Raw genomic sequence first — 12096 nt, 5'->3', positions numbered from 1 at the left:
ACCCTTATATCTTTACAAATTGCCCTCTCAGGGGCACACTGCTTGGCCTTCCAGGCCCTTTGCAATTGAGGTAGAAGCTGTCTTAGCTCAGAATTTGTGCATTTTCCTTGCACCTAAGATCAGCACCATGTGGATGCTACCAAGGTTTGCTGCCAACTGAAACAGTAGCCAGTGTTTTCTCTCTCTTGGCTGTAGGGGTTGCTTGACTGGATCATTGGGCTTTGTAAACCTGATTGTGAAGAAAAGCTTCTCTATGTTGTTGCCATTCTGGAATCTCATATGGCCTCTGTCACCATTCTGGAGAATGGTGCTCTGGAGCTTTCTCCTCTAAGCAAATTTTTTCACTTTTGCAGTTTTGAGGCTGCAAAGGGTGGAGACCTGCTGCTTCCTGGGATGCCCCAGGGTGATCTTTCTTATCTCTCTTTCTCCTCAGCAATCAGAGTCTCAACCCTGTCTTTACAATCCACAGCTTTCCTGGAGTTTTCCTTCTGTCCAAATTCAAAGAGTTGTGAATTTTTCTGCTGGGCTCTTTGCTCTTGATTGGCAATACAAAATGGGCTAAAGGCCCCCAACAAGCCATGCCTCAGCCTCAACATTCCACAGCTTTGAAATTTCCTTTGCCAGATTAATCAGTCCTTTGCCCTTTGTCTCAGTCTCAGGCAAAGTCTCTGGGCATGAGCAAAATGCAGACAAATGTCCTGACAAGCCATAACACACGTTGTGGGGAGCCAAAAATCCAATGCAGTCCTTCTTCCCTGCAGAAACCACCTTCTGATCTCCTGAGCTGTGACCAGAATCTCCTCTACAGAACAGCCTACACTGCTCCAGCTCTATGCATCCAGGCAACATGTCCAAACCTTTCCAAACTCTGCCCACAAGCCATTTCCAAAGCCTCTCAAAAAACATCGTCAGGTATAGTCACAGCAAACGACCCCACTCCCTGGTGCCAAATTCTGTTTTAGTTACTTTTACTGGTCGCTGAGACAAAATACCTGATGCACCAAATTGGGAAAGGAAAGATTTATTTCTTATGGTTTTTGGAGGTTTCAGTCCATACTCAATTGGTTCCAAGGCAGGGTGGCATGACAGGGCTCCAGTTCATTTCAGGGCCACAGCTCATGATGGCTGCAAACAATAATGCAGAAACTGGAGAGAGAGAGAGAGAGAGAGAGAGAGAGAGAGAGAGAGAGAGAGAGAGAGACCTTCTTTTTGCCATTACAATACATCCTGGCTCCACCCTTTGTGGGTGTAGCACTGACACCATCAATCTAAGCACTGTACAGTTAACCAACCACAGATGCATAATGTAAATGCATGAGGCCTGGGGGCCACTGACATAAACCATGACAGATGATATTCATGGGTAGTATTTATTATAAGACGTATGCACAGCACCTGTGTGTGTGTGTGTGTGTGTGTGTGTGTGTATATATATATATATATATATGTCAGTTATAAAGAAGTTGAATTTTTATTCCAAATTTCCTGTTTTTCTTTTTTATATGTATTTTTATTAGTGTGTATTTGAAGTACATAATAGGAGTATTCATTCTGGGGAATTGGTACATGCATATAACATATATTAGTTTTGATCTCCTTACTCCTTTTTCTTTTACCTCCCTCCTCCTCCTGACCCTCATTTCCAAAAGTTTATCTTCTGGTTTCTTACCATCTCTCCATTATTTGATTCATTTATCCTCTTTTGTGTTTATATCTGATTAGTTCTATGGGCACTTTATACACAGTTTAGAAAAGAAAATGAAGAAGTCAAATCTGAAGATGACATTCAGATATAAGATTCATGTAGATTTCACTAATATTAATATTTGAAAAAATAAGCACTTGAAAATAGAACTTAAAGGGCTGAGAATTTAGCTCAGCAGTGTAAGTGCCTTCCTTGCAAGCATGAGGTCATGAGTTCATTCCTCTCCCAAAAAGAAAATAGAACTCATGACAAGTTTCATTTGGAGTTTTATAGCTCATGAAAAAGAGCCCTTCCCCTCATTTTCTCCTGCAATTTCCTGTGCATTTTATTCTATATATGCAGCGCAAGTTGATTTCTAGGGGAACCTCGGTGAATTGTCTGAGATTCTAATGAATGATGGTAGATGAATTGTAGAATCTACCGCTTTCTACATAACTGCTATGCTGTTGCAAGGTTGCCTGTTTGGACAACATCCGAGTTGCCAAGTGAGTTGATTGTGGATTAGGGACCATTCTGAAGCCTGCTTTCATCCTCTGGAACCTATACAAGTTTCTCCTGTTTGCTTTTGGTCTTGCTTACTCATTTCAGCTAGATTGTTCTTTGTACTCAAACTACATCAGTCCTTGTGTAGCGCCTGAGTCCTTCACCTACCTCTATATTAGGGCCTTGTTTCTTTCACTTGGAAACCTCTCTGTTCCCCTGACCATGTATTTGAATCTTGAATTTCAAGGCGCAGCTCGCATGTTACATCATGTGTGAAACCTTTCATTTTCTGTCTCCTTTGATTTAGATGCCAAAACCCTCCCTTCCACATACTGTGCATTGTACATTTCTCTTAGAGAATGTACTGTACTCTATATTATGGCCAGTAGTTTCTATGTTATATCTTATGTTAATTTTTAAGCTTTGGGAGGTGAGAGACTGTATTCATATTTCCGTGGGACACAGCACCTAGCAGAGAGGATCAAATCAGAACTTAGTAGATGTTTGCTGAATTGAATTACAACACATTGGAAAGAGGCTCCCGTAGGTGTTAGCAGAACAATCTAGCATGAATCTTGGTTTCACATTGCTAGTAGAAAATTATGAGACTTTCATACTGTACCTTTAATGCAGAACAAAGTACTACATAGTTTGCTCTGCTGTAGTCTGATGGGAATTCATTCTGTGATGTTTCCACCTTTTAAAACATAACATTTGTCAAGGCAGCATTTCAGTTTGTTGCATGTGCTAAGGCATTGCTGTTTACAGATGGTATAGGGTATCTGTCATTCAGATTGAAGGGAAAAAATTACACTCATAGAATCCCATCTGCCTTGCAGCAGGATTTAAGACTCACAATAAAATCTAATTTTATCTATCCTACACATCCAGAACAGAGAACTTTCAAAGAAAGGATTGCTAGAAATAAGTATCACTGTTAAGAATTTCAGGCTGTAAAAATAATGAAGTTTCTTGCAAACAATTTGTTTATAAACATTCTTGATATGGTTTTGGATGAAACCCATCCTTGGAAGAAAATGTGAGTTTTGAAGCCATAGCTAGTTAATAATTTGCCTGAGAGCTAATTGACCATATTTTTCTGAGTACAGATTCAGACGCCTGTCTGAAGGCTAGGGAACCATAACATGACAGTGTGAAAGCTTTTCTAAATCTACTGGGTTCTAGTGTGAGTGTGAGTGTGAGTGTGAGCAGTGCCTGACACCTGGCTCTTGTTCAACCTGAGTCTCTTGAGTAAATTAACAGTAGCCCTTCTGAGCCTGTATGTCCCTGGTTTCTAGGACCAGAAAAATAGCATTTACAGTGCCTTGTGCAGTGCCTGGCAAGTGCTAGTGGCTCTGCAAATGCCATCTAATGTTAATCATTTACTACAGTCCCCCCAAAGCCTGTTATGTTGGTAGTGACAGTAGGCTGATTGCCATGATCCTTCTGGTTGACATTTCCTTTATTTTACTTTCCATTTTTACTTGTTTGTACTCCATTTTTGTCTCTTATTTTTAGGAAAGCATGTGTGAGTAGATGCATTGCTCCTTTAAGCAGTTTATTAACCATGATGGTCTTGTTGTATACGGACAAAGTGACTTGCGTGTGAATCATGGGTTAGAACTCAAGTTCTTGTGTCGAAAATGAATAAGAACCCTAGAGAGGGGATAAGTGGACACCAGAGCGCGTTTTTGTGAAATCAAGGCTCAGTGCTTAGAATGATCATTTTTATATCCCAGGATCTGTAGTAAAAACACTTTTGATAAAATGGGGAGGCTTGTAGACACCAATTTACTTAAGCTTTTAAACTATCATTTTCTCTGTAGGAGTCATTAATGGGCCCAGTAGAATTTAAGTTCCCTGGAAGGGCAATCTATACCTCAACAATGGAGGCATAGAGTCTTGGAAAAGTAAGACCTGAAAGATCAGCGATCCATCTCCAGCTAGACCCTTGAATGTCCTCTGTGGCTAACTCATTGCAGAGTTATAGGATCTTTGAATGGTACTAGATGAGAAAGAATTTCTCTATCTATGATGGCAGTTATTTCATCTACAGTTAGCTCTGACATGTAAAACAAAGTATCTCTTCATATGGAGTATTTATAGCTTTCTCTGTTACCTTCTATTTGTCTTTTATTCTCTGAGGGGAAAAATCAAACAGCCAGCCAACCAAAGGAATACTTGATCAAATAGGTTTGGAACACTGCATACAAAGGCCATATAGTCACAGTGTGTGTAGGTAAGTGCTGGGTAATATTGCTGTGTTTAATCTTCAGTATTTCACAAATTGTCTTGGTTGTGAACCTTTATTTTCTCCAGTAACATCTGCCTAAAAACAGCTTAGGATAGTATTTGGCATATAGTAGGTGCTCAATAAATATTTGTTTAAAAAGTGAGTAATAATAAATCTGAATTTTAAAGTACACTGTATACCAAGGTGACACCTGTTGTGTCTGTATTTCTGCAAGTGACATCAAATGGAGCAACTGATTGCATGGATATACCTTCTTTCCCTCAAATCTATGACTTTCCATACCTCATAGGATTTTAAAACTTCATATTTAAAGTCTGAGCTTATTTTCTCATATGCACAACTACCTTTTTATTATAAAAGAAATATCAATGGTATTTCTGCCACTTATGTCAAGGTAATGGCAGCCTGACTATTGCTTTCTTGTCCTGTGCATATGGTAGGAGGAGTAAATTGGCAAGTGTGTTCCTTACCATTTGTTTACAATTCGTGCCCGACTGTGTTTGATTGTATAAGCATGAAATTCTTCAGCAGAGTTCATAAAGTTCAAAAATATCTCTATTAGGGTGTTGTCAGGGGTGCTTGTCAGATTGTTTGCTGTGTTACAGCCCTTAGTTTGGATTCTTGACCAGCCCTTTTTGGGCTTAACTTATCCAGGGTAAGGAGAATATATGGCTTTTCTTTGTGCTTAATTGAACTTCCCATATAGAATAGCTTGAACAGCTTCCTATGAACTGTTTATCAAGTCAACAAGGAACCTGCTGTGATATGGGCTTGATCCAACTTTTCTGAGTTAGGCTTTTTATTTCTCAGTCTCTAGCAAAACACTATTTAAAGGGTCAGTAAGAGAAACATTATAAATCATATTGTCCTTGCTTTTAGATTTTAGAGGAAACCGATGTAAATGCAGGATGGTCAGATACCAAGTAAAGTGTAGCACAGGATCACAACTTCCTATCTAGTATCCTGCTCCCTTTTCGTTTTCTAGAACAATCTCACCTTGTCCTCTAAGGCTGCTCAGTGATAACGTTACATATTTTGTTGCCTTTGCTGTGTTCTTTTTTTCTTCCTTCTTGTTTCCAAACCAAGGCTTGATAATTTCTAAAAGTCTTAGCATTATTTTAGCCTTTTTTATTTTTATGGAAATGTTATTTTTGCTGACATAATCGTATGAGACATTTTAGGAATAGAAAACACTAAGCATTTTTCTCTATCTGTGGATTTCACTTGTTCTGGGATCTCCTAGAATATGAGGGGCCTTAGTGTTTGATATACTGTCCCCACTTCTAAAATGGGGGTCAAGGGGGGAGTAGTAGGCAGCGAGTACAGAGCCACTCAGTGGCTCAGCTGACATGAAGTCCTAGCCCTGGTCCACTCTCTTGAATGCTGTCCTATTACCTGAATATCTAAATTGTCAAGTAAACAGGCATAGTTTTTATAGCTATGCACACGTCTCAATTGGTATGTGAAGAATTGAGTTGTGCATATTAGTGCTTCCAGATCTACCATCTATCAGATATAAAATTCTCCAGTTTCTCTTCAGAGGTATTTCTACTGATCAGGCGGGAGAAATTTAGGTCTCTTATTATGTAGGAATATTTCTATGTTGAATACTCTTCCACTTAAACCATAGACAACATTGCTACTTTTTTTAGGCTTGTGAGGACAGAGAGAATTCTAGTCTTCTTTTAATAATCCTTCTTCTAGGTCTCCAGGCCTAAAAATATCAGTTGGTCACATATTCGTGACTGTTTAAACTTATCCTTTTTGTGAGCAACCATAACATTGAGAGAATAATTGAAAACATCAATATGTGTTCCTTGGCCTGGGATCTTCCAGGGACCTAAACATGAATAGAAATCTGTGTATGCCTAATTATGTTTTTAAAAATCGTTTTTTATGCTCTGATCATTTATAGGTTTTAATGACTTGTACCTGATGAAAATAAATGTGTAAGTTAATTGCTTTATGTTTCAAATCTAGGGAGCTCATTCTGTAACAACGTGACTCTTTGAGAGCCTGTTTAATTCCCTTGAGAAGGACTGGGCTTGAACACCCATATCCATATAGTGCGATCCCCTAGTGGAGCACTAGGAACAGTGATCCACTACCAACCTGACACCACTGGAGCCTAGGACTTTGAAGATTCTTTTCATCAGAGACCAGGTGGAAAATATGGTCTCAGTAAGAGATGTGGAACCACAGGCATTAAAACCAGCAATCCAAAATAGCCTGGTGCGGTGACCTATTTATTTTCTTTTAAAAAGTTATCCTTGTTCATGGAACAGAGGCAGATAATGGACTTTGATTTTTGGCCCCCATAGGGTTCAGTATATTTGAACATTTCAAGTTAGTGCTTAGGATTTAGAACAGCTAAAACCATCAAACAGATTGTTTCACGCATAATGGTAAGAAATGAGTTGGCATGCTGTTTGTTGAACACCGGCTGCTATGCCAGCTATGTTACATGTCATTGGCGTAATGCTTTGTGAGATACATATTGTTATGCTAAGTTTACAGATGAGGAAACTGAGGCTCAGAGAGGCTAAGTAATTGCCTATGTTTGTACAGCTAGCAAATGCATCAAGCTGGGTTGGAATCCAGGCCTGTGTGACTCAGAAGCCCACATGGTTCCCACTAACCTTGAGTTCTTTGCAGACTTTCTTCCTGACTTGTAAAGGAATGATAATATCTCCTTCAGCGATATTATAAGGATGCAGTAAGAAAAAAAGGTCCTAGAAATTCTGATAGAAAAGCAGCATTATCAGAAGCAGAAGACAATGTGTTACAGTGTCGTCACGTGACTATCCTCCTTTCAAACAAATCCAGATGCTCTGGATTTTACACTATTTTCCTTAAGTTTCTTGTGAGCGAGAGTAGTTTGCATCTGAGATAGAGATTCTGAGATCTAGGTTGCGGGTCCCACATGATTTTCTTGCTCTGCCCACAGAGAAGAGAAAGAGGAGACCCATCGTGTGTCTGCAGAAACAGAACTGCTGGGCAGAGAGCTCTTTTGATCACAGTAAAAAAACCATGGATGTTTTGTAGTTGTGATTTAACATAGATGTTTCTTGTCTTTTTTGTTTTTCACAGAAAGAGAACTGCTATTCTGTGTGAAGGACATCAGTCATTTCTTAATGCAAAACATCGCCTTCCTCTCGGGTAAGCAAACTTTCTCACGTTTTTAGTGCAGATCAATCTATGAATTGATCACCAGAGTTAGTTTGCCATGTATTATATAGCTCTTTTTCTTTCTCTATCCATAGACATATTTAAGAAGTATTGTTTTAATAAACTAATTTATTGTATAGCTCCTTGCTTAAAAATGGGCATTTGTGGGATAGAGGTTTAAGGGTGTTTAAATATGTGATTAAGATCAATCTTATCAGTTGAGGGCATGTAACATTCAGACAAGTGTTCAAATACCCGTGAGGCAGGAATATGGCTTTCTGTCTCCCAGGTGGGTGCAGGAAGGCTGACATGCTCCACTCAAAGTAGCTTACTCGAGATTTTCCTTTGCTCCTCCACCAGAACTCTTAATTACTCAAAGGTTTATTGAAAATATCAACAAGTCATCCTACTTAAGCAGCAGGCATTTCCTTTTGTTTTGAGAGTTTCACTTTCATGATAAAGGAACTTAATTTTCTCAAATATGTGTATGTCTTTATATGGTTTTTGATACACATAATACATATTATGTACTGAAAACATGTACTAATAAAAATCATAAAATAAGTTAAGAAACTTACCACTCCACCCATTTTTAAGAGGACTGTTCAGCAGGATTAAGTGTATTCACATTTTTGTGTAGACATTGCCACTGTAAATCTTCAGAACACTTTTCATCTTGCAAACTTGAAACTGTATCTATTAATTAGTAACTCCTCATTCCATTTGATCATCCTTTTACTCTTTCGGAATGGCCATTTTCCTTCTGTCTGTGAATTTAATAATTCTAGATACCCAATATAAGGAAAATCATATAGTGTTTGTCATTTCGTGACCAGCTTATTTCACTTAGCATACTGTCTATGTTGTATCATGTGTGAGAATGGTTTTCCTTTTAAAGGCTGAATGCCCTTCCATTGTGGTATATACTGCATTTTATTTATTCATCCCTCCATTGATAGATATACTACTTGGGTTGCTTCTGCCTTTGGTTTATTATGAATGATGCTACTAGGTAACATATTTTTAAAGGCATAAGTATGGTAAGCTGTCCTGCCCCTTTTGCCCCTGGTCAGATATTTGGGAGAATTTTGCTTAAAAACAAGCGAGTTCTTTTAAAGTATTAGAGTAATTTGAATGATGCTAATGAAACATATTTATATTAAACTGAGAAAAGAGGAATTTACCATTATGTGTATCATTTTTACATAAGTACTTCTCAGCTATTGAGAATACAAGAAACTAACATTCTCTTTAATTATTTCTCCTAAAATGACATCTATGTGCTCATTTTACTAAACATTTACTTTATAGGTGATCATAATTGGATGCTTCAGTCTGCCCTTTGCTTTTTAATGATTTTAATTAGTTATAAGTGTGAATTCATGGGGCTTGATTAACAAGACTTTATTGTTTTTCTTTTCTTTCTTTCTGATACCAAGGATCGAACTCATGACCTCGTGCTTGGGAGACAGGTGCTTATGCCACTGAGCGAAATCCCTGGCCCTCTTTTCTTTATTTTAAAGACAATAAATCCCAACAAAACAAAACAGCAAAAAAGCCAGGCAAAAGCAAGCAGTAAAACTAGTACAGAACTGGGAAGCAGGATAATAGGAAAGCAACAATGCCTACCACAGATTGTTTTTAATATTTTCAGACCGTACTTGATCATGGGTAATTGAAACTTCAGTTGTGCTTCCATGTATTTTTGTCCTGTATTAAAAACAATCTTATTTTTCTTAATAAGGGCCATAATGCACAAGAATAGTGATGCAGAGCCTGGGATTATAGCTCAGGGATACAGTGGTTGCACAGCCCGTGCCATTTCCCACACTGCCAAGAAAGATCCTGTTGCGGAAGAACCATCAGGGCAACAAACCATAGAAGGACAGACTGACTGTGTGCTGCACACAGCCCTGAAGGGCATGTAGGAAAGAGCATTGTACTGGATTAGATACTGTCTGTGGTTTCAAGGCCACTTAGGATCTTGGAACGTATGCTTCAAGGATAAATGTGGACTACTCTTCTGTCTTAGGAAAGTTAGTGGAATGTTAGGTTCACTTTTACAATTTGTAGACAATGACTTACACTTGTCATTGTCTCCTGGGCAATTGCCTAACATGCAGGAGGCCCTAGCATCCTCAGCACCAACAAAAGACAAAACAAAGCAAAGCAACATGAACCACACACTCAATGCAAAACACCAGAAGACACTAATAATTTTTGGGTGGAGGGTGTGCTGGGGATGGAAGCCAGGGTCTCTTTGGATGCTAGTCAGTGCTTTGGCACTGAGCCATGCCCCTGGCCCTCAGTGTTTCCAAGCTATGTTAGGAATAGAACCATTCTTAGGGCTTCCTGCCCTGATCCAGAGGTCTCCAGTGCTTTCCTCAGGTGCTTTTTGTACTTGTGTTTGCATTGCTTCTGTTTATGGTTTCTTTTGAAAAAAACATTCCCAATGGAGAACAGCAATGAAAACTTTCTGATTTAGAATATAGGTAGCTCTTTTGTTCCTTTTTCAGGAATTTACTATCTAGTACAGTACTTATAGGTGCTCAGTGGTAACAATAGTTTATAGATTAGTCTGATAATTGGCTCTTAGAGAAATGGTAAGTCCTTTGATAGGTGTAGTTTGCCTAAGTGATAGATGGTTCTGTCTTTAACTAGAATGCTTAATCAGCTTGTTGAGCAAATGCATAGTATATACAGATACATATTAAATTACATAGTATTTATATATTTAGCTTTATAGAGATCCTTTATTGAATGATTTGGTAAGTTTCTTGGTTCAGAGTTGCACAGTTTCTCTTTTGAATTTGTTGAAGAGTCAAGTGGATGCCATCATTTTCAATGATTATCTTTACTCTGCTCTTTAGTTTTAGAATATCATATACTGAAAATTAATCATTTGAGTTAATTTTTGCCTAGATTCAAAGGTAATTTGAGAATGAAGACTATTCTTCAAAATTTTTCTTAATAAAGATGAAGGGAAATGATTAATTTGATTTTTTCCATGTGAACTAAGCAAAAATATGTATTCTATTTTTATTGGCTGGAGTGCCCTATAGATGTTGAATAAGCCATGTTGGTTGGTTGAACATTTGTTCAGGTACACAACAGCCTGTTTTTTTCTAAATCCATTTTATTTCAAGGATAAAAAGTAAGAAAAGAAGAAGATGAAGGAAAAGCTACAATACAATTTCAAAACACGTCAATCAGGGGCATCGATGGTACATAAATTTTTCATTGTCATCCCCAGATCATTCACCCAGAGCATAAGACAGCTGCATTCAATTGTCTGAACAATACCACCCCAAATCTTTCTCTTCAGCAAACTCAGAGAAATCAGTAGAATAACTATCTTAACTATTTTTATATACATACATATATACATGTTTTTCTTTTAGTTTCTCACGCTAATGAAACAATACGATGTTTACACATGTGTGTCTTATTTATTTCACTGCAGGGTATGTTCTCAGGTTGCATCCATTTACCTATAAAAGTTTATCCTTCTTTATAGCTGAGTGGTGTGTGTTGGATAAAAATACCACCTCTTTTTTATCCATTCCTCAGTCAATGGGCATTTAGGTTGTTTCCAAGAGCTAACTATTACAAACTGTGCTGCTATAAACATGGATGTACGTATATTGCTGTGTATGATGTTTTTAATTCTTTGGGAAGATACCCAGAAGGGAAATAGCTGGGCTGAATGGGACCTCCAACCCTAGTTTTTTGATGAATCTCCACAGTGGTTGCACCACTCTACACTCCCACCAACAGTGGAGAACTGTTCCTTTTCCCCCACAGCCCTTCCAGCATTGGTTATTGCTTGATTTCTTGATGGCATCCATTCTTTCTGGGGTGAGATGGTATCTCAGTGTTGTTTTAATTTACATCTTTTGAATAATGAGTGATGTTGAACATTTTTTCATATATTTATTTGCTGTTTGCATTTCTTCATCTGAGAAGTGTGTGTTCATCTCAGATGCCCATTTTAGAATTGCATCTTTAAATCTGGGAGGACTGATTTTTTTGAGTTCTTTATATGTTCTTGATAGTAATCCGTTGTCTGAGGAACAGCTGGCAAACATTTTCTCCCATGTTGTGGGTTGTCTCTTCATTGTGTTGGTAGTCTTTCTTGCTGTGCCAAAGCTTTTCAGTAGGGTGAGATCCCAGTTATTGATTCTTTGTGATAGTTCCTGTGCATTTGGGGTTTTTGTTCATAAAGTCTTTGCCTACACCAATGTCTTCAAGGTTTTACCTACCCTATCTTCCAGCAGATTTAATGTTTCTGTTTTAATATTAAGATATTTGATCCATGCTGACTTTAGTTTAATATGTGGTGAAAGATATGAGTCCAGTTTTATTCTTCAGCATGTGTGGAGCTAGTTTTTCCTGCATCATTCATTAAAGAGGCTATCTTTCTTTCAGTGAATGTGTTTGGCACCTTTGTCAAATAAGGTAGCTTAATGTGTCTGGAGTTGTTTCT

The 12096-nt window shown here is 38.1% G+C and overlaps 1 protein-coding gene across 6 annotated transcripts in view; it reads left to right on the top strand.

The window, feature by feature from the left end:
- Positions 1–12096, top strand: part of Mcf2 (MCF.2 cell line derived transforming sequence) — a 99582-nt gene that overhangs the window by 29284 nt on the left and 58202 nt on the right. For all 6 annotated transcript variants that reach the window (XM_063246467.1, XM_063246470.1, XM_063246469.1 and 3 more), the window contains exon 2: positions 7533–7601. In XM_063246467.1, coding sequence (XP_063102537.1) covers positions 7533–7601 — 69 coding nt within the window. The remainder of the gene's footprint in view (positions 1–7532; positions 7602–12096) is intronic.

Source organism: Cavia porcellus, unplaced genomic scaffold (assembly GCF_034190915.1).
Source record: "Cavia porcellus strain 051 isolate PalLab524CR breed Dunkin Hartley unplaced genomic scaffold, mCavPor4.1 scaffold_3, whole genome shotgun sequence".
Classification (NCBI taxonomy): Eukaryota; Metazoa; Chordata; class Mammalia; order Rodentia; family Caviidae; genus Cavia; species Cavia porcellus.
This window is presented reverse-complemented; position numbering and strand designations above follow the sequence as displayed.